Below are 25,097 nucleotides of genomic sequence, written 5' to 3' on the forward strand. Positions count from 1 at the left end.
GCTCGGCTGGGAGCCTGCTTCTCCCTCTCCCACTCCCCCTGCTTGTGTTCCCGCTCTCGCTGGCTGTCTCTCTCTCTGTCAAATAAATAAATAAAATCTTTGAAAAAAAATCTTTAAAAAATAAAAAGTAAACTTTTAAGATCTCCTTACTGGGCCCTGAACATATTATTTCTGTGTTACATTTTGAGGTGAATGTGCATTTTATGGGTATCTTCTGGCAAATAAATTTTTGTCTTCTGCAGGACATTTTAGATTACAGTGTGTTTATTTTGAAATCAGCTTTAACTGACAGTGACCTTAATAAAAATCAGTTCTTGGAGAAATTTGGCATGGACCCGTGACCTGGATTAGATCCCTTTCTCACCACACTGCCTTCCCTTCCGCTCCCTTAACAGTTACGAAATAGAAAGAATTTGGAAATTTAACTTGGATGAGACTGAAACTTTTGAGCTGGAATTTTAAGATCCTACTGCTAATTCCCAAGCCACTTTGTTTCTTGTTCTTTCTGTAGCCAAGAAACTTCTTTTTTCATTTTTTTCTTAGTTACTTCGATATAGAGCCGTATATCGTTTTTACTCACATAGAGTTGATTAAAAATATTTGGGGCAGATTATTGAAATAACCAGACTCGTAACCGTGCCGTGTTGAAGGTGTGTCTGTACAGTAGTGTGGCTCCTTTGCTGTGCGCTCCAGCACGAGCAGGCAGACGGGTTTCCTGTAGAAAGCACTCTGAAGGTGTTTCAGTTCAAGTGTCCGTAACGTGACAGAGTGCCGCAGGGGGCAGTGCGCAGCTTCCCCCCCCCCAAGGGGAAAAAACAAGATGAATTTAGTTTACCCTAAAACCTGTTTTCTTCATCTTTAGTGGTGGTAAGTAAAGGGAGATTTTCTTTATTATCTGTTTCTTTAAGAACCTCAAAAAGGTAATTTTTCATAATTTGTCTTTAACGGGTGCATCGGAAAGGCTTCTCTTTGTACTGACGGGAACTGTGTGGCGCCTGGGCTGTGTCTGACTTGGCTGTGTGACTGCGTCAGCAGCACGCTTGGGACCCGCCCTGGGCTTGATTTCTTTGACTTGAATTTCCTGGTTTATCCGATGATTGTGTCAGGTGGTTCAGGCGCCTTCTAATCTTTAAAAGGTGGGTGTGGTTTAAAGTTGGTAGGAAAGTAATTTGCCTGGTACTTCTCGTGTAGTATTTTTGAAAACGTTCTTAAAAGGTGGAGAAAAAGTTCTGTGTGACTCACACTCTCAACACTGGACCCCAAACAGAAGATGTGTTTTTGTTCGAGTATTTCTGTTTCGTTTCTCCTATTTTATTGACATGGGGTTCACTGATTTTTTTTTTCCTCTCAATTTATACATTTGTCTAAATTTTTATACGTTTTTCTTTTTTGGATAATTTCTGTTCTTTATTGCTCCCTTTGGCTTTGGGTTTAATTTGCCTTTATCACTGTCTCCAGGCGGAGCTGTGGAATGTTTATTTTAACTCTTCTTACGTAAGCATCTCCAGCTGCATGTCTCCCTCTCGGCACTGCGCTAGCTGCATCCCCCAAGTTGTGTTGCAGTTTATCATTCAGACTGAAGTGATCTAATTTGCCTGTGGATGTCTTATTTGACCATGTGTTACAGCGCTTAGAAGTGTGTTAATTTACAAATATTTGGGGATCTCCTGGGTTTCTTTTGTTATTATTTCTAATGCCGTGGCAGCCAAAAGAGCACGGCATGATTTCGGACCTTTTAAAATTTTTGAGACCTGAGCTTTGGCCTAACATCTCTATCTTGGTACATTTTTGGTGTGTATTGGAGAACAACGTACGGTCTCTGGTTGTTGCGTATGGTGTCCTGTTAGGTCAGGTTGGTTGATAGTGTTCACACCTTCCCTGTCCTTACTGCCTCGTCCCCGCTCATCTCCTGACGCTTCCTTTGTCTGCTGTTAGCACAGCCACCTCAAGCTTCTTGGGGTTAGTGTTTACGTGGCATATGTTTTCATCCTTTACATCCATTTGTGTCTACGTTTTAAGTGCATTTCTTACCAACAGCACTGTTGTTGGGTCTTGCTTTTTTACCCAGTATGACAGTTGTTGCTTTTTAATTGGTGTGTTTGTCTGTTTCATTCATTCATTCATTTATGAGTAGGCCTCGTGCTGGGCACGACCCTGAGATTGCAACCTGAGCTGAAATCAAGAGTCAGACACTTAACCGACTGAGCCCCCCGGGCGTCCCTGTCCGTCTTGTTTAATGTGGTGATTGAGAGGGCAGTCAGTAATGCCTTTGGTATTGCTGTTTGTTTTCTATCTGTCCCATCTGTTCTGTGTTCCTTTTTGGCTTTTTCCCTGCGTCTTTGGGGTTGATTGTATTTTAACATCCCTTTTTTATCTTTTCCGTTGGCCTATTAGCTGCCCCTTGTCTTTGCTTTCATGCTTGTTCTAGGGTTTGCAGTACGCATCTTTAACTTAGGACCGTCTCCCTTCAAATGATATTATACCACTTTACAAAGACTGTTAGAACTTTCCAGTAGAATGCCCACATTTTCTTCTATCCGTTGTGCTATTACCGCACAATGCAGTGTTACTGATTTTGCTTTAGGCCGTTACTATGTAAAGAAATATTAAAATGAGAGAAAAAATATCTATGTTGATTTACTAATTCACTGTTTCTGGGACACTTCATTCCTCAGCAGTTTTCATCTGATGATGTTCTCCTTCAGCCTATAGCTTCATTTACTGGTTCTTGAATTGCTGGTCTGCTGATGTCAATTTTTTTCAGCTTTTTTTCTAAGTGGAAATGTCTTCATTTTACTTTCATTTTACATGATACACTTGCTAGATACAGAATTCTAGACTAACAGCACTTGAAAGATGTTCCATTTTCTGGCTCACATTGTTCTAATGAGAGTATAGTGGTCATTTTTATCTTTGTTCTCCTGTATTTACTGTTTCTGTGTCCTCCTCTAGGGCTGCTTAAGTGATTTTCTCTTTCCCTTGGGCATTTTAGCAGTTTGGTTTTGATGTCTCTGTGATTTTCTGGGAGTCCGGTTAGATTTAGGTTAGACTATTCAATATTGTCCAGCAGGCAACGAATCTTTTTTTTTTTCCTTGCAATCTTTTTCTTTTTTGGCTTCATTTTGGATAGTTTTTATTGCCGTTCACGGTGGACGTGCTGTGAACTTTTGCATTTTTCATTTTACAGATGGTGTTTTTCACTCTAGAGGCTGTTTGTTCTTTGATGACCATTCCCATCTCTATTATGTTCATATTTTCCTTTAAATCTTTGGGCATATTTATAACTGTTCTCATGTTCTTGTATACTGATTCTCTCATCTCACTTCTGAGTCTCTTTCTGCTCACTGACTTTTCTTCTAATGGGTCACATTTTCCCCCAGGAATGTGCGGTTAGATGCTGGCTGGATGTCAAAGGGTGCTCCTGGCCCTCGGCAGCACCTGGCTGGATTGGCGAATGCTGCCCGTTGGTGGTCTGGGTTTTGTTCTCATCCGTCAGTGACGGATGTGTCCCGGCACGCAGTTCAGTCACCTGCAGGTCATCGTGATCCTTCTGAGGCTTTCCCTGTGGATGGCCTGGCCCGAGCGTTTAGCCTTTCCGGGTCTCCACCGAATGCTCTGGGTGTTCAGTGATACTTTTCACTCGGTCTGGTTGGAACTTGCTGGTCTCCAAGCCCTTCGTAAGCTCAGGCTGCTTGCAGGCCTTCAGCTTTGCCCTGGTGGGTGTTTGCCCAGCCTCCTGTGGTCCTGCCTGGCAGCTGTGCGGCTTGGTGTCGGAAGGCTCCAGTGGGACCCCTGTGTGGACTGGCAGCGTGTTCTCTCTCCAGTACCCTTCCCTGCAAACCAGCAGCCCTCAGCATCCCTGAACTCTGACCTTTGTCTCCTCAGCTCGGTAAGAGCACCTGCCCTTTTGGGCCCCTTTCCTGCATCAGGTGCCGAAAGTGCATCCCAAGTCGAAGGGCTTGTCCTGCCTGTTGGCTGTCTCTCAGGAGTTCAGGCCAGCACTTCCCATTGTCTGATGACAGGTGCTTCGTGGACAGTCCAGTGGCCCCTTGTTGATGGAGGGAGGCTGCTGGGCTGCATATTGGTCCCTCCTGGTCAGAAGGGTGGGTTTTATCCCTGGCTCTTCATAGTTTCGCCTTCCCGTGATTAGTACGTGAACTTCCCCAGGTGTTCACAGTCCTTGAGGAGTCAGATGAGACTCTGAGGTCACTGACTTGGACCCACCTTCGTGCAGCCTCCAGAGTCTCACTGTGCTGGGCCTGCTGTTGGGGGCCAGTGGGGGATGGGATGTGGAAGACCAGCTCTGCCTTATGGTCTTCTTCCTGCCTGGAGTTTAACTTCATTTTTTTCAGAATGACTGAAAAAACCGAGGCGCCTGGGTCGCTCGGTCGGTTAAGTGTCCTACTCTTGGTTTTGGCCCACGTCATGATCCTCGGGGTTGTGGGATCGAGCCCCTCATTGGGCTCTGCTCTCAGTGGAGAGTGTGCTTGGGATTTTTTCCTTTTGCCCTGTGTGCACGCATGCTTTCTCAAACAGATCTTTAAAAAAAAAAAAAAAGAATGAAAGCTATGTAAGTAATAAATATTCATTATGAAAAAATGAAATAAATAGGAAAGTAAGTTCATTGTCCATTTTTCCGGAACTACTAATTTGTATTTTTGCATCTCTTATGTAAACATGTAATTTGGGGGGCGCCTGGGTTGCTCAGTCGGTTAAGTGTCTGCCTTTGGCTCAGGTCATGATCTGGGTCCTGAAATCCCGCGTCAGGCTCTCTGCTTAGTGGGGAGCCTGCTTCTCCCCCACCTGCCCCTGGCTTGTTCTTGCATGCACATGGTGTGCTCTCTCTCTCAAATAAGTAAAATCTTAGAAAAAAAACACAATTTGTATTTCTGCACATTCGCAATTCTGGTTAGTTGGACTACGCATCAGTACGTCCAGTCCACTGTGTGTGTGCATCATGTAGTAGCCTTCTATAATGGGATAGCTCAAGGCACCTTGTATCGCGTAGCAGGACTATAACACTTCACTAAACTCAGAAAATTGGGAGATTGGGGCCCCAGTGAATCATCACGGCTGATTTAATGATTTGAAGCTCTCAGTGTCTTCCCCTCAGATGGACCGGTGTTTTAGAGTGCTAGGAAACTGGCTTGTCTCTTCATAGGGTGGTCATCTGTGCTGAGACGGCACATAAAAAGCTGATTAAAAATGGCGGTGGAGAGGGCCGTGTCACCCTAAATATGCCGCCAGGACACCCCACCCCCGAGTCAGTGCGGGGTGGCAGAGGTTGGCGACCGAGCCACGGTTCTGCAGGTTCTTAAGTGCCAGGCAGGGCAAAGGACCTGCGCTGCTGCAGGACCTCCAGGGTGCTCCGCGGGTGCCCTGGGACAGAGCCTCCTGAGAACCGCTCCCCAACCCACCCAGTGTGTGCTTTCGTGGGGGGCTTTGTGGGGGCCCGACAGCCGCTGACCCGGTTCCGCCACCCCAGCTGCGCTGCCTGCTGCCATGGCAACCGCTTCTGAGCTCCGGGGCAGGAAGGCCCCTCTGGTATGAAGAACGCACCTGTGGGTGGTGCTCGCAGATAGACCAGCCCGGCCTCTGCTCTGTGCCACTTGTCGGCCAAGTGAGCCTCACAGCCCGGGTTTGCAGGGTGCTTGCAGAAGTCACTTCCTTGAAGTCTGTCCCCTCAGCCACACGTTTTACAGATCAGCTCACCTCACCGTAAAACCAGTAGGATCACAACTGTACGTGCAACCATGCTGCCTGCTGGGTGGCCTGTCATCGCACAAGATCTCAAGGGAGTAGGACTCCCCGTCACTGGGCGGCCGGTGGGGGGTGTGGCTCTGGTGGGTTCAGGCGGTCATGGGTTGTTCGCATGTAGCCTGCAGCAAGCTCCCAGAAAGGCCAGGCATTCTGAAGTGAGGTGCGGGCGCAGGATTGGAGTGTCCCCAGGGTGAGAAGGGGGGTGCGGGTTCTGGGCAGGGGCTTCCAGTGTCACTCGTACCACCTGTTAGCCCTTAAAGTCCTTAAGCTTTTGTTTGGAGAAGAGGTCTACTCCTTCACCAACACATCTAGCCCAGAGCTCAAAAGCCCTGGACCAGATCGTCCAGAAACTGCCTTTAGAACTCTCTGAATCGGTGTTTCTTTATTTGCGCCTGTACGGGTTGTTTTACATGGAGTAGCATTCGCTCTTATTTTAGCTATCTGAAACACATCTCCTTACAGGATATTTTCCCTTTTCTGGAAAATCAGAATGCTTTGACTTGCTTTGACAGATGCTTTTTAATCACGTTTGACTTCTTCTGCTCTTGCGGGGGACCCAGCACAGTGATCCGCAGTCTCCCCTGGGCCGAGTGGTGAGCTTTCGTGCTTGGATTCCTGGCGTGCTGGGTACTCTTGCTTCATTTTCGTTGAGACGGTAACCTTGGGCATGTGAAATGACCTGAGCCCTGGAGTGCCCATCCTTCCTCGGCTCCCCCTCAGATGGGTGCGTTGGTGCATGAGATGTGCCCAGGGACCATTGTTCTCTGAGAGTTTCGATATTCTGCTAAGCCCAGTCACTCTTTTTTTTTTTTTTTTAAGATTTTATTTATTTGAGAGAGCAAGTGAGAGAGAGAGAGGGCGCGCGCACAGGAGCAGGGAGAGGGAGAAGCAGGGAGCCCGATGTGGGGCTCGATCCCAGGACCCCAGGATCTCGACCTGAGTCGAAGGCAGACGCTTAATGACTGAGGCACGCAGGCGTCTCAGCCCAGTCAGACTTTGAAATATGCCCACGTTGGTCTTCAAAGCGTGTGTTGCATGTGCCTGGTCGGCCTGGCTCCCCTGCCCCTTCGTGCTGTCCTGTGCCCGCGGATGTGGGACCGCCAGAGCCTCTGGGACGAGCGGCCCCGAGGGCGCTGTTTTCACCGCTTTCGCTCGCCTCCGCTGTTGCGCTTTAGTCTCTGAGAGAGGAGTGTTGGGTAAACGATGCGTATTACACACGTGTTTGATTTGTGGGTGCGTTGTAGATGTGCCGTGCCACACAGCTAGGGAAGGGGTTAATGCGGCAGCCAAACAGCTTTATCATAAATACTTAATAAAAGGAAAAGAGTGTCGGTTTGTGTTCGAGCTCAGGTGCGTGTTCGACACAGCTGCGTCCACTTTAATGGGATTCGGGGTTGTCAGAGTCGGTTTTGCAACCTGGGAATACCTGGACGTGGGGTAGGTGTTTGGCTTCGGGGCATTTGCCAGATGCAGGATTTTTGAAGAATTTTGCCCTCAAACGCAGGGGAAGGTGCTTGCTGAGTGTGGGTGCTGGCTGAGGCCACCGTGTATGGTGCTCTGGTGGATCTTGTGGACGCGGACCCGGCTGCGAGCTGCGTGGTGGCCTGACCTGTCCCTTTGTTCTAACAGGCTGTGGTGGTGCCTCAGTGTGGAGGACAGCTGTGGATCTTTGGAGGGGAGTTTGCTTCTCCCGACGGAGAGCAGTTCTACCACTACAAGGATCTCTGGGTGCTGCATTTGGCCACCAGGACCTGGGAGCAAGTAAGGTAAGGTGGTGGGTAGCGAGCCTGACCTCTGGGCCTGGCTCCTGTCCTGTGCCAGCATTCTGTGTTCACGGTGGCGCAGTCCTGGCTTTTGGAATTCCGGGGCTCCGTGGAGCACGTTTGCAGAGCCCTGAGCGGCCAGTCTTGCTGGTGACTGAAGGCAGGGAAGAGCTCGCCTTTTTCTCTAGACCCTTCTCACAGAAGGCCAGCTTGGTGCCAGCTGTCTGACCACCTGACTTTGTTGAAGGCATTGCTGGCCTTGCTGGGAGCAGCGCGGTGTCCCTGCTTGTTTTCCCGTCCACCCTCAGCAGCACCTACATGGAGCGTCTGGAATGCAGTTGCCCTCCTCCCGGGCTGTGTGGATCCCCTTGGAGGCAGGGCTGGGCTTTGGCTTGCTGGCTGTGGGCCCGTGGTATTCACTACAAGGGAGTGCTCTCCTTAGGCCTGTTGACCTAGAAATAGCAGAGCTGGGAAGAGGACAGGAAGAATTGGGAGAGCTTTCCTGTGGCTCTTCAGTAAACCAGGCTCCGCCATCGCCGGGCTTGATTTCTGCCCGTCGGGGACATTGATGGTGGGTTTGTCACATCTGTACTGCATGTTCACCTCCGGTCAGCTGCGTGTCGGAAGAATGACCATAGAATGAGAGATGGAAAGTAGGGTTAGTTGGCTTTATTCTTCGGGGGTGCACATGCCCCGTGGCCGGGGCCACACACACCACGATCCCTGGGCACCGTCTCTGCCGTCAGAGTGGCAGACCAGAGCTTGCTCCCGTGCTGGAATAGGCGGCTGGAGTGCAGAGTTCAGTCAGGGTGCAGAACCCGTTGGGCGCCTGGGGCTTTCATCGGAAGGGAGCACCACTCGCTGGAGGCTGTGCTTGGTGGTTTGGTGAGGGACCGTTAGCGTGGCTGCTGAGGCCGGGCGGTGCAGGCCGGCTCGGATCAGCTTCGGCCTGGGCTGTGTGCACCTCGAGTGTGCTGAGTGCGCGGAAGGTGTCGGTAGCGTCCAGGCTCAGCCAGGCTGCCGGAGGAGCTTCAGCCGTCCTCCTGAAGTTGGAAAACGGAGCCTCGCTGTGTGCTACGCAGTACTGACTTCGTTTCCCTTTCTCTTACCTGCTTTGGGAAAGTTCATGGTCTTGGTAGGCACAGCAATTAAAGTTATTTTCATATCAGAAATTGATTTTGTTGCGTACATGTGGAAGCTTGGTTATTTATTCTCGATTTAAAAAGTATTTAGACCCGGAGCCTGCCATCTTTGTTCCTCTTGCTCTGCTTCAGTTCTTTAAAAACCCAGCCGTCACTTACTGCCTGTCTCTTCATCTTTGACGAATTGATTCAGGGTATTTTCTTAGCATTTTTATCAGTTCGAGTGACTTTTTGTCCATAATTCACGGATGGGTGAGGGACGGTGCTCGGCTCCATGAGAGAGTACTGCCCTGTGACAGCGGCTCAGCGGGGCTCAGGGCTCGCGGCAGCCGTGGGGACGTCCTCAGCTGCTTTGCCGCGTGCACACTTCTCGTGGCCTTCAGTCCTTCCCAGTTCTGTGGCTTTTACTGTGGGTGTGTAACACGGAAGTAGGGGCACTAGGGACACATGGCCACTCGGGGATGTGCCCTTCGAGGGGCTTGCTGTGGCCACTGTCTCCCCACCAGCCAGGGACAGCTGCCCTCACCTCTTTGTGACCCAGGGCCATCGGCCCCAGCACACGTGCACGGCTTCCACAGCTTCCGTCCTGTGTTGGAATTGTCTCTGCGAAACGGGTCTCTCGCTGCTTGAATGCTTACAGTCATCGTGACGCGAGAGTTTTTGGAAAGTATGTCACTGGCCGTTAGACCCACAGGAGACTGCAAGTTGTGTACCATTGGTGTTCTTAAGCCTCTGCTTTAGTCTGGACGGAGTGGCGGGGCTGGAAAAGGAGGGGGTGCTTGACTTTTATGTGTTGTCTGAGCTGTTCTTCCAGCCTTGCTTCTGGGTGAGGACCCCGGTTCTGGGGGGTGAGTGTTGCCATGAGCTGTCTGTGGGCCCACGTGGGAGTGTGCACCTGACTAGCAGGTGCAGCCTGGGGGGCGGGGGATGGAGGTTCTGCCCCCAGCTCTGCTGATGGCGTTTGCCGGGAGATTATCCACGAGCGGCTGGATTTCTGTGCTTTGGTGCTTCACGTATTTATCATTATGAGGTGTTATCTGTCTTGAGCTTGTTGATGGGAAGCGAAAAGTTCTCAGTGGTGTTCAGGAGACATTACCTGATGACCGATGTCCACCTCTGTGTCTTTGACGTCTCTCATCCCGTATCGTTTTGGGTGCTGAGCTGCCCCAGAGGTGGTCCTGAGACCACAGAGGGAAGTGCTGCCTGTGTCTCGCCCTCTCCTGCCATTCCAGCTTCCCACAGCCCTCTGCGTGGGGGGAACGGGCAGGCCTGCGGAAAGGTTTCCCACTGCCCCAGAAGCCCCAAGAGCTGACCCACCGTGACCCCACGACGCATTGGTTTTGTATGGGAGCTGGTGCCAGGAGGGCCTCGGTGAACAGAGACCAGCGGGGGAAGAGGGCGTGAGCACACGTTGCCACGGAGACTGAAGGGGAGTGAGCAGCACGCAGCTTGGTGGAGATTGCGCAGGGGGTGACAGCAGGGCAGCTGCAGGTGAAGGCGGGCACCGTCGGGGGGCGGTGAGGCGCCGTCGCCCCAGTGCAGCTGAACACGTGCCTCCACCCCAAGTGTGCTTTTACAAACATACCCTAAAGAAATACTCCCTCTTGTTTATACAAAGATACATACCACAGAACCATACGTGCCTAAGAACAAAGCCCAGGAGTGTGTACACGTGTGTGTGTGCTCGCCAGGAGGGCCAGAGAACTGTCCTGCGCGGCGCGGGCTGCACCTGGTCTAGTGTCGCTCCGTCTTCGTCCCTGCAGCCATAGGGTGTATTCTGAGAGCTGGAGGGTTTTGGTCATTTACTTAAACATTTCTTTGCAGTGCATTTTTTTCATATGAGCTCCAGAATCAGTTTTTCATGTGGTATTTTAAAAATTCCAGTGGGATTTTGACGGGGTTTCTTTCGCTTACAGATCGCACTCCGGGAGAGTCGACGTTGTTGTGGTCCTGTCTTCCCGGTCAGGAACATCGCACTTCCCTCCAGTTAGGTTTATTTCTCACCCGTCAGTAAAAGTTACAACCGCCTAGAAGGAGAATTGGAGAGTCAGAGGGCACCTGTGCCTCTGTGCCTCTCCCCTCCTGTCTGTTCCCGCAGAGACTCCAGCCACACTCCCTCCTTGCTGGGAGGAGGCCTGTCCCCGGCGCTGTCCCGGTGCCCAGTGTTCTCGCTGGCGGTCTTGGGACACCTCCCTTCTCCGTGTAGCAGTTCCTAGACGCGGGGCTGAGGCCCTATGGAATATGTTGTTTCCTGTTCTTACTTGCACTTTGGAAGGGCTCCCTAGAGAATGGTTTTAAGTGTCCCAGCAAGAGTCGGTGGTGTAGTGGCTGGGAGACCTGTCCGCCTGGGGACGTGGCCCAGAGCTAACACCCTCTGTTCGTGATTCTTGGACTTTCTGCACCAAGTAGCACCTCCCTGCCCGCCTCACCCCAAACATTGGTTCAGAGCACGTTTCAAACGAGGCTCAGGAATCTGCCTTTTATTTAAGCCCTCCCTGCCCCACTTAGTGATCCTGACCAAGGTGGTCCTGGGCCCCAGCTGGAGGCCCCAGTTCTTCATCCATCGGCCTTGGTGATGAGTGGGTGTTGTGCTCATTAGGAGTTTTGTTCACTGATGTGAACACGGAACATGCCCGCTGCCCTTTCAGAAGTAAGAAAACGCAGGTGAAGTTCCTTAGCTCCTTAAGCAGTAAGAGAGCAGGTGCTTCTGTGACGTGCAGGATGTAACGGGCTGTCCGCTCTTCTTGGCCGCCGTAACTGGGGACGCATGGGTGGACTCGCGAGGAGAGCCTGCCTGCTGAGTCCTCGGGGTGGGCTGCGGCGCTCTTCCTGGGAATGAGACTGGGCTCTTCGCGCCCTGGTGCAGTGGCTGCTGTGGAGAGGGGACTTCCGCTGGCGGTGTGGCCTCCGTAGTCTTGTCATCTCAAAGGCGAGGAGATTCATTCAAAATGCAAACTGAGTTTACCATTCCTGGGGAAGGCCTCTGAGTCCAGGAGAACCCACATCGCTCAGAAGGCGCAGGCAGAGCCCGTGATGAGCTTGAGTGTGTTTTGTGCCCAGGATTTGGCCCGACGCTCTGCCTTCATTTCTCCATAAGTGTTTCTCGGTCCTGTGGGGGGTAGTTTTACAGCTGAGGCGGCCTCCAGAGGAGGGTCAAGGCCAGCATCTGCTGTATTAAATCAGCATCTAGAGTACATTTAGCCCTTTTGCTGGCTTTCAAACAGGTTTTTCTTGTGGGAGAGCAGGGTGGATTCCTTCTTGCTGGCTGATGACTTCTGATTTATCCGATACAGCAAGTATGTCCCGCCCATCCTTGCACACATGGGCTGGTCTGAAGAAAGTGCTTTTTGGGGAAATGATTTCAGCTCGCGAGCGAGGTGAGTCAGGGCCTGCATAGGGTAGTCAGGGAAGAGCTGCTGTTCTGAGGTCTGAAGTCAGGTCACTAAAAGGGGCACCTCGATCGACCAGTGCCTGCGTGTTTCCCTTTTTCACGGCCATGCTGTGCACTGATGCTGCATGTGGAGAAAAGAGCACAGGCCTTGAGTCCTGTCCCACCACGTGCCTTGTTCTGCCCACGGAAGCTGTGTGACGTCAGTGGGTCCAGCCGCTGCCCTGAGTGCCGTCGGTACCCGTGTGGGTGTGACGAGGACCAGGTGCAGCCCCAGCACCCGGGCCTGCTGGGGCGCACCTCTACAGCCACCGTCTACCTGGAGGACGGCCTCCCCATGTGGTGCTGATGGCTGCAAAGGGACCAAATGCCAGTTTGGTTTTTGTGAAAGTGCTATTTTAAAAACTAAACTTTGATGAATTTGCATAGTCCTATGCAGCTTGATGAATTTTATAAAAGCAGCCACACCTCTGTGCTCAGATCCAGAAAAGAGCTTTATCGCCACGCCTGAAACCCCCCTGTGCCCCTTACAGTCGCTCCCCCACACCCACTGCAAGCTCCGGTTAGGTTGGTTTTGAACACCCTTATAAATGCAGCCTTGTTTCTCCTGGCGGTGCTCACCGAGCGTTGTTTTCATGAGACTTGTCTGTGTTGCCGGGGTACTGGTTGGCTCATTTGGGGCTCTCTGGTGCTCGCCCGCGGAGCCAGGACCATGCGTCTGCTGGTTGGCGGGCGGTGGAGAGGCCCCAGGGTCAGGTTATTGCAAAGGGGCGCTGCTCTCAACACTCCTGGACACATCTGACGGTGAGCACACGTGTGTGTCTGAGCAGAATAAGGCCACGGGGTCATGAGGTTTGTGCACGTTCAGCTCTGGCACCCGCTGGCAAACGGCTGTGCACGCGGGGGGTGCTGGTTACTCAGCTAGCAGCCCTGTGGGCGAGTTCCGGCTGCCATGCCCGGCCGTGCTGGCTGTGCGCCATCCCTGGCCGTGCTTCTGTCGCGTGTTTAACACCAAGTGCACTCTCAGCAGTCTTTTCTTGTCTTCACTAACTCACGTTCTTGTTTCTGGCAAGAGACGTCGACTTGAAATCGTAACTATTTGACATGAGAGGAAAGATCACAGGGTTGCTGACGTCAAGAGGGCCAAAGCTTGGGTGTCCGTGTTAGCTGGCTGCCTCACGGTGAGGGCGTCTGACCAGCTTTCACAGCTGTTCGGAGATTTCCTTCAGTTCCTGTCTTCCCCAGGTGCCTGCACAGCCGCTCCACTCCTGAACAGAGTCGTCTTCCTCTTCCGGTGTGGATGCGGATCCCGTCTTGGGGCCCCCGCCCAGGACCTCGTCCAGCCCATCTCACCTCCCAAAGGCCACCTGCTAAACCGTTGCATCCGGGGTTAGGGTTCAACATAGGAATTGGGCGGGGGTAGCCACAAACATGCAGCCCGTGACAGCTAGTGTATCCCATGTGGTATTTGCAAAGATCTGTCCTCGGACCCCCCACCCCCATGAGGGTCTCATCAGGTAAACATGAAGGAAATGGGTCACACCTGTGGTGGGCAGGCCAAACCAGTGGGGACAGCAGGCAGGGCATTCGGAGACAGCAAGAGGCCACGTCACACTGCCAGGCTGTGACACAGGAGTTTGTGGAGCTGGGCGGGGGGTGCTGTGGGGGATGGGGGCATGCCAGGGCGGCTCCCAACTCCTTCCCGCACCCCATCTCCCACTGGCACTGCCTACGCCGAGGGGACTTCTCTGTGACATCAGAGCAGGGGCCTGTGGGAGGGGAGTGGCCGCAGCGACAACACAGACCGCTCAGGCGCTCTCATGCCTTCCTCCGCCATGCTGGGCCCACCGAGGAGACAGGGATTTTGGCACCTTTCCTCCATTTATTTCTGAATCTGGGGCCACCCCAGCTGTTACCTGTGACTCGAAGACCCAGAAGGAGGCCGGGCCACTTACAGAGCTCCGCATTTTCAGATGTCATTCACATGCCAGGAAATCACCGTTTCATGGCGTACAGTTCACAGAGTTGTGCCACCTTCCCCGCCGGCTCACTTCGAGCGTTTCCTTCGCCCCCAAGTGACGCTCCACTCCATTACGGCCCGCCACCTTCCTCCTTCCCCTGGGCCGCGCCTCATCTGCGTTCTGTCCGTGCGTCGGCCTCTTGCAGCTGTTTCCAGCGCTACAGCCCTGCAGCTTCTGTGCTGCTGTGAGTGGCCTTCGTTCGCATGACGTGTAAGGTCCAGTGTCAGTATTTAGTGCTTTTTTGTGGCCAAATAATATTCCATCGTATGGGTGGGCCACATTTTGTTCATCCATTCTTTCATTGATGGACATCTGGGCTGTTTGTACTTTCCCATCTTGTGAGTAATGCTGCCAGGAACATTCACGTACAACTAAAACACTTTTGTGCCTCAGAGAACTTAGTAGATGAGCAGTAAAAATGGTTGAATGAAGAAATTCACAGAAACGTGTGTGTGCGCACATCTTCTCTTGATTTGAGAAAGGCACGAACGTTTGGTCCTCAGTGAAACCTACTTAGTGTTGCATGTTTGTGCTGGCATCTGAGACCCACGGGCATCCTGGGAAAGAAGGACCATTAGCAGAGGGAGTCAGAATGACTTGTCCGGTTGTGAGGCCCATGCCACGTAATTTTAAAGTGTGTGAATTTTGGGACCTGAAACGCACGTGGAAGTAAACATACATGTTCCCTGCTCTCCAAGGTCTGCAGTGAGCTTTCGGGCTTGTGGTCTGAGTGCTCTGTGGCCTCCTTCACAGCTGTGTGTGGAGCCCAGCCCCTGGGGAGGTGGAAGCAGGAGTGTGGGTAGACCCCCTGCTCCTGCCCTCCTGACTGACCACCACTTTCGACGTGCTTGGGCGAGGAGGGGGGTCCAACACACAGAAGGTGGGGGAATGCAGAAGGTGTGAGACGTCGAAACTGTTAGGGTAAGTGGTCAGGTTTATTGACACACAGATCCTTTAGTGCTCAGACCTCTGACTTTGCTTGGGGTGGTTTAGTGTCGTAATCGGTGGTTGCACGCGTGAGTTCTAGGGCAGACTGTCTCCTTTCAGTTCTGGTTCTGCCATTGCCAGCCTCGTGTGTTTCTTGACTGCTAGGTCTTGACGTTCTCATCTCTGGAATGGGATTAAAGATTGTATCTGCCCATCTGGTTGTTAGGAATGAGAGCCCATAAACGAGCATGCTTAACATAAGATGAACACCCACAAATAGTTTTTTTTTTCCCACAAATAGTAGTTTTATCATTAATAGTAATAGTTAAAATAAAAATCAAACGAGGATACAGTCTGTTAGGCCTCCTGAGTTCTAGAGACTGCTTCTAATTATTCTGTACGGTGTGATTGAATACCTTACACTTACTAAGCCCAGAATCTGTTGATCCTTGGGAAAGTGGGGCTGAATTCCAAGGTACATTGTTTGAAATGGAAAGGGAGATTTTTTTTTTTTAAAGATCTTATTTATTTATTTGACAGAGACAGCCAGCGAGAGAGGGAACATAGGAAGGGGGAGTGGGAGAAGAAGAAGCAGGCTCCCAGTGGAGAAGCCTGATGTGGGGCTCGATCCCAGGACTCCGGGATCACGCCCTGAGCCGAAGGCAGACGCTCAACAACTGAGCCACCCAGGCGCCCCAAGGAAGATGTCCTTGTACATGCTTCCTGCTCAGGCCCTGTTGTAGCCATTCTTGGAGCAGGGACCTTTTCTGTTCTGAGGGTGAGCCACTACACTGTTCCTTGTTGGGTCTACCTGTGTGACCCTGAATCTCAGCGATTTGGGAGAGAAGTGGTTCCTTTGCTCACCGGATGTCTTGGGCTGCCTGGCATGGTACTAGAGCATATCATTTTGTAAGGTATAAACTCTAAAGTGGCGCAGGGAATCATTTCATACCAGCTGTTTAACACTGTCTGTGCCCGGAGCCATGGCGTTAGTTGGTGCTGGTATGTTTCCTGTAAATGTCACCGCGGTGGCCGATAGAGGGGCCTGGGTGATGCTAAGTGGCAGCTTGCCCTAGGAATGCCATCCTGCACATAGCTCAGATGCACTTAAAAGCACTCACTCCCACAACATTACACATGTATTTCTGTTCCACATATAGATCTGGCTGAGTAGGACTTGTTAATTTTCTAAGACTCCATATTTAGGAGTGACGGCAATTGAAAAGTGCCTTTTGGAGATTCAGATATAAACAGGCTTTTTTGGTTGGCTTTATTTTTCTAAAGGGGTATATAGAGTCTTTTTATAGAAAAATTTTCTCTTTTTGGTTACAAAACAGTGATACTTGGCTGCTGCCAGAAGAAGTGAATTGAGTGTTTCGTGCCTGCCTCACCAGAGGACACGCACCCCTGGGATTCGTGGACAGGAAGCTGAGTGCAGGCCCTGAACCTCTAGCCTCGTGGCTGCAGGGCATCGCTGAGCGATGGCAGTGGGACTTCAGGTTCACGAAGTATTCGGGTCTCCTGTGTAACTTTTTTTGAAGTGGAATTGGAAGCTCCATACTAGCTTAGGTGTTGAATGAAAACTTGTTCCCCAGATCGTACTTTTAAAGTATTCTATCAGAATATTTCTCAGAAGGCAGTCGACTTGTTGCCAGCACGCATGGTGTCTTTCTTCTCATTCAGCCTCTGTAATGTGCCGCCGTGAAGGGTGGCCCATTGCCTCAGCAGCCGGCACAGAGCGGACACGATGGCCACACGGCTCCTGCGGCCTGTGGAGCGTGACCAGCGCTGAGAGCACTGCTGCCACTGTGCGGGGTGCCAGTTGAGGTCAGCGCCCAGCAACCGCGTGAATCTGTGGGTGCCGGTATCATGGTGGGCCCAGACCCTCCTCCTGAGCTGTGTTCATGTGGTATTTTTATCATGAATTTGGATTTTAAAATATACTTACTAAATTTGTGGGTGATACAAAGCTAGAAGGGAGAGCAAATAAATTGGTTGACAAATTCAGCATCCAAAATTACCTTCGTGGACCAAATCCAACAAGATGAAATTGAAGTGGGAGAAGTGTCCCTTGTAGGTTGCATGCAAATATGAGATTGAGAGAGCTGACTATAAAAGCTGCCCTTGCTAGTGGAAGAGGAGGGATTTAATAACTTGTAATCCTGGTTGGCTTCAGCACATGGTGAGGCTACCCAAAGGCTAGTGCTTAAAGGTTGGATGAACAGAATATGGCATCCGAGAACAGGTATCGGTTACTTTTGGCTGACTTTCCACTGACAAGTATGGTGTTGATTTTGAGTGACACATTCAGTGGGGCATTAATAAACTGAGGGCCTTAGGGGAGAGAGACCATGTGATCAAGCATTTGGGGAAAGGTGGGGAGAATGGAATTGGTTCTGGATTGGAATAGGGAAGACCCTGGGGGTCCTCACAGCGATGTGTGATGAGCTGTTCATCTGGAATTTGCTGAAGAGGAAACATGGGGCACTTCGAACTTCCTTTTCATTTTGAGATTCTGTGTGTGGATTTTTTTTTTAAGATGTATTTATTTATTAGAGCATGTGAGCATAAGAGGGACAGAGGGGGAGGGAAAGAGAGTCTCAAGCAGACTCCACGCTGAGTGTGGAGCCTGACATGGGGCTCTGTCTCATGACCCTGAGATCATGATCTGAGCTGAAACCAAGAGTCAGACCTCCAGTGACTACACCACCCACCTGCCCCTGTTGATGTATTTTTTTATAGCACCTAGTTTTGGGGGAAGCTCTGTATAATGCAGAGACGTAAACAGAAGAATGCATTGTACAAACAAGTGCTGGACTGCGTGGTTCAGGGTATCGCTGTCCTTTGCAGCCTGGAGTTGTTGAGGTCTTTGTTGGAGGTGGACTTGACTGAATTCCGTAGGTGGGAGAGCTGGGCCTTCAGAGCCACCAAGGCAGCATGCAGGAAGCAGAGGCACCTAGAGGTTGGTTCTCATGTAGGAGTTGAGATTTGTAATCTGTAAGAATCTAGGAAGCGTGTCCAGATATGTCAGCTCTTTTATAATCAGGTTGTTTGTTTTCTTATTGTTGAGTTTTAAGAGTTATTTATAGATTTTGATCCTTTCTCAGATGTGTCCTCTGCAAATATTTTCTCCCAGTCTGTGGTTTCTAATTCTCCTGTTAATGTCTTGTGCAGAGCAGAAGTTTCAAAAATTAATGAAGTCCAGTTATCAGTTGTTTTACATTTAGGTCTGTGATCCATTTTTGTGAAAGTTGTACGATCTGTGTCTAGGTTCATTTTTTGACATGTGGATGTCCAGTTCTAGCACCATTTGTTGGAGAGGCTTATTCTTTGCTCCATTGTGTATTGCCCTTGTTCGTTTGCTAAAGATGAGTTGACTGTATTCATGGGGGTGTAATCCTGGACTTTCTGTTTTATCCCATTGGACAATTTGTTTATTCTTTCACCAACACCACACTGTCTTGATTACTTAACTTTATAGTAAGTCTTGAAGTCAGGTCGGTCAGTCTTCCAACTTTGTTTTCTCCAATATTGTGTTGGTTATTTGGGGTCTTTTACCTCCCTATATAAACTTTAGAATCCATTTGTCCATACCCTTAAAACAGTTTGCTGGGATTGTGGTTGAGATTGCGTTGAATCCATAGATCAAGTTGGGAAGAACTGACATCTTGACAATACCGAATTTCCGTCTATTCCTCTGACACAGTATGTCCCTCTATTTATTTAGTTCTTTGATTTTGTCCATCATAGTCTTGTAGTTTCCCCCAAATAGATCTTGTACATTTTGTAGGATTTATACTGAGTATTTCGTGTTGGGGGTGTTAATATAAATGGTATTGTTTTTAATTTCAAATTTCACTTGTTTATTGCTCGTATGTAGGAAAGCAATTGACTTTTGTGCCTACAACGTTGCTATAATCACTTACTAGTTCCAGGAGTTTTTTGGTCAGTTCTTTCAGATTTTATACATAGATCATGTCAGTTGCAAACAAATACCGTTTTATATCTTCCTTCCCAATATTTATACCTTTTATTTCCTTTTCCTCTCTTACTGCCTTAGCAAGGACTTCTGTGACAGTGTTGGAAGGAGTGGTGAGAGGGGACATCCCTGCCCTGTACCCGATCTTACTGGGAAAGCTTTCAGTTTTTCATTATGGAGTACTCATTAGCTGTAGGTTTTTGTAGATCTTTATCAGGTTCAGAAAATTCCCTTCTATTCCTAGTTTACTGAGAGAGTTTAATCCTGAACGGGTGTTAGATTTTGACAAATGCTTTTTCCGCATCTATTGGTATGATCATGTGACTTTTCTTTCTTAGTCTGTTGATATGATGGGTTATATTAATTGATTTTAGAATGTGGAACCAGCCTTGCATACCCAGGATAAATCTCACTTGGTCGTAGTGTGTAATTCTTTTTATACTTTTTTGGATTCGATTTGTAAATATTGAGGATTTTTGCATCTGTGTTTCTGAGAGATACTGGTTTGTAGTCTTTTTTTTGTAATGTCTTTATTTGGTTTTGGTATTAGGGTAGTGCTGGATGGATGGTAGAAGCTATGCTCTGAAAGAGATTATAGAGGTTTGGTATCATTTTTTCCTTAAATGTTTGGTAGAATTCACCAGTGAACCCCTCTGTGCCTGGTGCTTTCTGTTTTGGAAGATTATCAATTATTAATTCAATGTCTTTAATAGATGTAAGCCTATTCCGATTGTCTACTTCTTGTGGATTTTGGTAAATTCTGTCTTTTAAGGAATTTGCCCACTTTATCCAGATGATCAAATTTGTGGTCATAGAGTTGTTTATAGCACTGCTTTTTAAAAATCTTTTTAATTTCCGTAGGATCTGTAGTGATGTCCCGACTTTCAATTTTGATATTAATTTGTGTTCTTTTTTTCTTAGCTTGGCTAGAGGCTTATTGATTTTTATCAAGCTTTTCAAAGAATCAGCTTTTGGTTTTGTTGTTTTCTGTTTTCCAAATATTTCAAAATTTTTCGGAGTTTTCAAAAATACGAATTTCTGCTCTCATTCTTATTATTTCTTTTCTTCTGCTTACTTTGGGTTTAGTCTCCTCTTCATTTTCAAGTTTCGTAAGGTGGAAAATTAGATTATTGACTTTGGATCTTTTTTTCTTTTCTAATATGTGCATTCAGTCCTACACATTTCCTTCTAAGCACTGCATCCCACAAATTGATAAATTGTGTTTTCATTTTCATTCAGTTCAAGATATTTTTAAATTTCTCCTGTTTCTTCTTTTACTCACGTGTTATTTGTAAGGGTGTTGTTTAATCTCTTTGGGGATTTCCCAGCTATCGTTCTGTTATTGGTTTCTAGTTTAATCCTATTGTGGTCTAAAAGCAGACATTGCATTATTTCTTTTCAATTCGTTATGGTGTGTTTTGTGGCCCAGAACGTGGTCTATCATGGTGAATGTCGTAGGTGAGCTTGAGAAGAATGTATTCTGCCCATTGTTGGATGACGTGGTCTGTGGATGTCAGTTATATCCCATTGATTGATGGTGGTGTTGAGTTCAGCTCTGTCCTTGTTGATTTCTGCTGCTGTGTCCATCCATTTTTGAGAGAGGGGCATTGACTTTTCCAACTGTGACAGCAGTAGGTCTGTTTCCCCTTGCAGTTCTGTTAGTTTTTGCCTCACAGTTTGACATTCTGTTGTTGGTTTGCACGTGTTAAGAAGTGTTTTGGGATGGTTTATCCCTTTGTACTTACGTGATGCCCGTTTAACTCCCTGGTAACTTTCTTTGCTTTGAAGTCTGCTCTCTCTGAAATGTAGTTACTCTTACCTTTCTTTGATTAGTTGTCGGCATGGTTTATCTTCTCCACGTGTATACGTTTCATCTCCATGCGTACTTATGTTTAAAGTGGGTTACTTGTAGACAACACATAGCTGGGTCTTGTGTTTTGATCCACTCTGACAATCTCTGTCATTTAAATGTGCATTTAGACCATTATTGTTCAAAGGGATTATTGATACACTGGATTAATATCTACCATATTTGTTACTGTTTTCTCTTTGTTGTTCTTGTGCTTTGTTCTTCTGTTTGTCTTTGACTTTTTTTGGTGTTTTTTTGTGGTTTTAATTGAGCATGTTGTAGGATTCCAGTTTTGTCCTTTCTTAGCATGTCAGTTATACCATCGTTTTTCTGTTTTGCTGGCTGCCCTACGGTTGGCTGTGTGCATTTACAACTAATCCAAGTCCACCTTCGGATAACAACGTACCACTTGTGAAGTAGCATGAGTGCATTGAAATAGCAAAATAATCTGAATTCCTTCCCTTGTTCCTTGTAGTGTTGCTGTCTTCTGTTCCTCTGACACAGGAGCAAGCTTTAGGAACGTGGGTGCGGGTAGAAGCACGTGGTCAGATGCGTCGCTGCCGCTGTCGGTGTGAACAGATTGTTTGTCAGCTCGATTAAGAGTAAGAAAAAACGTTTTTATTTTACCTTGACTTTGTTCCTTCTTCAGTTCTTTTCCTTCCTTTGTGTGGATCCTTATGTAGACCTCTTTCTCTTTCTCTCAGAGACCGTTGAGCGTTTCTTGTGAGGCAGGCCTATCGGCAACCAAGTCCACGAATTTTGGTTTGTCGGAGAAAGTCTTATTTCTCCTTATTTCTGAAGGGTACTTGTGCAGAGCAAGAGTGATGTTTTGGTGATGTTTTTCTCCCGGCAGCATAAGTGCTTCCTTCCACTCTCTTCTTGCTGGCACGGTTTCTGAGCAAGAGTTGGATTTCAGTGTCCTCTTCGTTCCTCTGTAGGTAAGGTATTGTTTTTCCTATGGCTTCTTTCAGGGTTTTTCCTTTTTCTTTGGTTTTTGTAATTTGAAAATGACAGGCCTAGGTATGCTTTCTTGGCATTGAGCCCACTTGGTGTCCGCTGACCGTCCTGCATCTGTGGTTTGATGTGAGTTCAGTTTGGGGAAATTCTCACCGTTTCATATTTTTCTTCTATTCCTTTGTCTCCTCCTTCCGGCAAGCCCATTATGCGTCTGTTACACGTTCAGCTTAATCGTCCCACAGTCCTTGGATATTCAGTTCTGTTTTTGTTTTTTCCCAGTCTTGGTTCTCCTTGGTTCGCTCTTTTGGGTTTTTGAGCTTTTCATTGCTGTATTCTGCGGCTCTGGGATGCTTAGCCGCGTCTGGCCTGCTTGGAAGCCCGTCGGAGCCGTTCTGGTCAGTCTGTGTTTCTGTTAGTGGTTTGAGCTCTCGTATTTCTTCCTGGTTCTTTCTTAGGATTTCCGCTCACCGCTTTCATTGCCTGTCTGTCTTTTGCATGCCGTCTGCTTTTTCCATTGCAACCCTTAGTGTATTCCTCACAGTTGTTTTAAATCCCTGGTCTCGTAATTCCAGCACCCTTGCCTGTCTGGCTCTGGTGCTTGCTCTGGACCCTCAGACGGTGTTTTTTTTTCGCTTTCTGCGCACCTCCGAAGTGTCCCCTCACTAGCAGGACGTGATGGACCAGGTAGGAGGATGTGCCGTCAACCGGCCTTCAGGAGTGTGGAGGTGAGGTGTGTGAGCAGGGGGGGCGCACTCGTCCCGTGAGGAGGTCTCAGCTCTTTATTGAGCCTGTGCCTCTGTTTCTTTCTCCCCTTCGTGGGTGGGCCAGCATGCCCGGAGGCAGCTGGGGTTGGACATTTCTCTTGCCCCGGTCAGTTTGGCTCTGATAGACTCGAGCACGCGGTGGGCTCTGGTTAGCTGGTTTCCCGTGAGGGAGCAGAGTGTCAAGAGGAACAGAATGCTCAGGCGCTTTCCAGAACACTTCCTTCTGCCGTCCCCTGCCCCTGCCAGAAGCGCGAGGGGGTTTTCCTGCGGTATTTACTGTGGGAATGCGTTTGAGCCCCTGGGTAGATCTCACAGTATGGTGGGGGCCCTGTGCCCAGGTCCTCCTGCAGTGTCCCACTCTGCGTGTGGCTGCACTGCGCCTCTGGCAGCATGTCTGTCCAGTTCAGGTTTTCTGTCCAGCACGGGTTCCCACAGTGTCTGCCTGTGAGCCTCTGCTTCTGGAGATGTGACTCCTGTACTCACCTGTCTTTAATTTGGGGGCCAGCAGTTTGACCCGTGCGTGATCCCAGAAGAGTTGTTGACTTTCAGTCTGTTCAACTTTTTACTTGTTGGAACGGACTGGTGACTTCAAGTCCCTTGTACGCCAAACCAGAACTCAGAAGTCCTTCTGTTGGTTATGTATTGCCATGTATTTTTAGATCCATTTTAATGAGATAAAATCCCATTCAGTAAAATGACTACCCTTTAGCTGGACTGTTAGGATTTTCAGCTATTACACAGGCGTGTCTAACCACCGCCATACTCAGGACTGAAGAGGTGTGCGTCTCTCTAGAAAGTTCTCTTCTTCCCACGTGCTGTGAGTCCCCTTGTCATCTTTGGCCCTAGGCAGCTACTATCATCACCACAGATTGATTTCTGTCTTTTTAAGAATCTCCTACAAGTGGAACGTACAGCACGTGCTCTTCTGGTGTCTGCTTCGTTGAACGTGAGGTTTCTGAGACCTGTCTGTGTCGTGTGTGTCAGGAGACGGTCCCCGTCGGTTGCCGGCAAGTATTCCATCGTATGAATGCCCCGCACTTTATTCGTTCACTCGTCGAGACGTCTCTTGACTGCTTCCGGTGTTTGGCAGTTATGAATAAAGCTGCTCTCAATATGTGTATGTAGGTCGTCGTATGCCCTTGTGTTTTCATATCTGAGCAGGGATCTGGCATCCTGTTGCCAGGTCATGTGCTAAGTGCGTTTCACAGTGGAAGGAACGGCCGCGGTGATCGTGCCATCTCACCCCTGCCCCCGTGCCGTGTGAGGGAGCCAGCTCTCGGCTCATGGCTTCGTGAGGACTTGATCCTGTCATTGGGTTTTGGCCCCTAGTGGCGTATGGTAGGGAGCACACTGTGCTTTCAGCTTGTTCACCGAACAACGGATGATGGAGGGAGGTGACCATCTCTTGCTGTCTTTTTTGGCCATTTGTGTGTGTTTTCTTTCCCGTTTTTATTTTAGCCTTCTGTTCAAATCTTTTGCCTAAAATTTTTTTGGATTTATTCTACTCCTAAGATACAAGAGTTCTTTTATGTATTCTGGGTGCAAGTCATTGGTCAGATGAGTGTTTCCAGAAATCTCTCTCCCCGCCTTCCATCTCTTGCTGTTTTATTCTGTAATGGTTTATTTTGAAGAGCTGAGGTTTTCTGTTTTAATGGAGTCCAGTTTCTATTTCTCAGGCCCTGCTCACTCCCAGAGATCTTTACTCCAAGGTCATGTAAACTGTCTCCTGTTCAATTCTGCACGTTTATAGCAGCCAGCTAGACTCGGGATGGTCTGGGTTATCTGTGGTCAATTAACTGGTGCTCAGTAAGTGCTTGTGAAACAGAAATCAGTGTAAAAAGTGGTCTCTTTTTTTCCCATCTCAGATCCACAGGAGGCCCTTCAGGTCGGAGCGGACATCGGATGGTAGCCTGGAAGAGACAGCTAATCCTTTTTGGTGGCTTCCACGAGAGTACAAGGTTGGTACCAGTTGCAGGACATCTTTCTTTGCTTCCTGGAACAGTAGGGAGCGGACTTTTGGGGGGAAGAACCATTCTGAGTAGCCATGGACAATGCCGCCCATCCCTAAACCAGAGCCAGCTTTGCGGATGCAGCCGAGGCAGCCTCCCCCCCCCCCCGCCGCCGCCGCCCGGGCCGTCAGCGTCTTGAAGTTCTTAATAGTTATTGAACAACGGGCTCTGCATTTTTATTTTACGCTGAGACCTGCAAATGATACGGCCGGTCCTGTGTAACACAGGATTCCCCTCCTTGGCCTGGTACACCATCCCCTGAGCGCTTGGTAGAAGTCTGGTTGCCAGGCCCCACCCTCTGGTTTCTGACTCAGTAGGCCTGGGGTGGGGTCTGAGACTCTGCCTTTCTGCAAATTTGTGGGCGCTGCTGCTGCTGGCCAGGGACCCCACTCTGAGAACCTCTGGGCTAAAATAACTTTGAACTCTCTGTGTTGGGGATGCGGCGAGAGCAGGGGTGTCTGAAGAGGGGCTGTGTTGGTACAAACCGCCAGGATCGTATGTTCTGTGTGTGCTCACACCCGGCCAGGCTCACAGGCTT

At 49.1% G+C, this 25,097-nt stretch overlaps 1 protein-coding gene across 3 annotated transcripts in view; it reads left to right on the forward strand.

Annotated features, from left to right (window-relative positions):
• KLHDC4 (kelch domain containing 4) overlaps window positions 1–25,097 on the forward strand; it is a 48,284-nt gene that overhangs the window by 11,431 nt on the left and 11,756 nt on the right. For 2 of the 3 annotated variants that reach the window (XM_026494633.4, XM_026494637.4), the window contains 2 exons: window positions 7,390–7,526; window positions 24,416–24,508. In XM_026494633.4, coding sequence (XP_026350418.2) covers window positions 7,390–7,526; window positions 24,416–24,508 — 230 coding nt within the window. Of the gene's footprint in view, window positions 1–7,389; window positions 7,527–21,125; window positions 21,432–24,415; window positions 24,509–25,097 lie in introns of those variants that run through there. The other variant, XM_026494638.4, reaches the window with a different exon arrangement.

The sequence above is a fragment of the Ursus arctos genome, unplaced genomic scaffold (genome assembly GCF_023065955.2).
Source record: "Ursus arctos isolate Adak ecotype North America unplaced genomic scaffold, UrsArc2.0 scaffold_19, whole genome shotgun sequence".
Taxonomy (NCBI): domain Eukaryota; kingdom Metazoa; phylum Chordata; class Mammalia; order Carnivora; family Ursidae; genus Ursus; species Ursus arctos.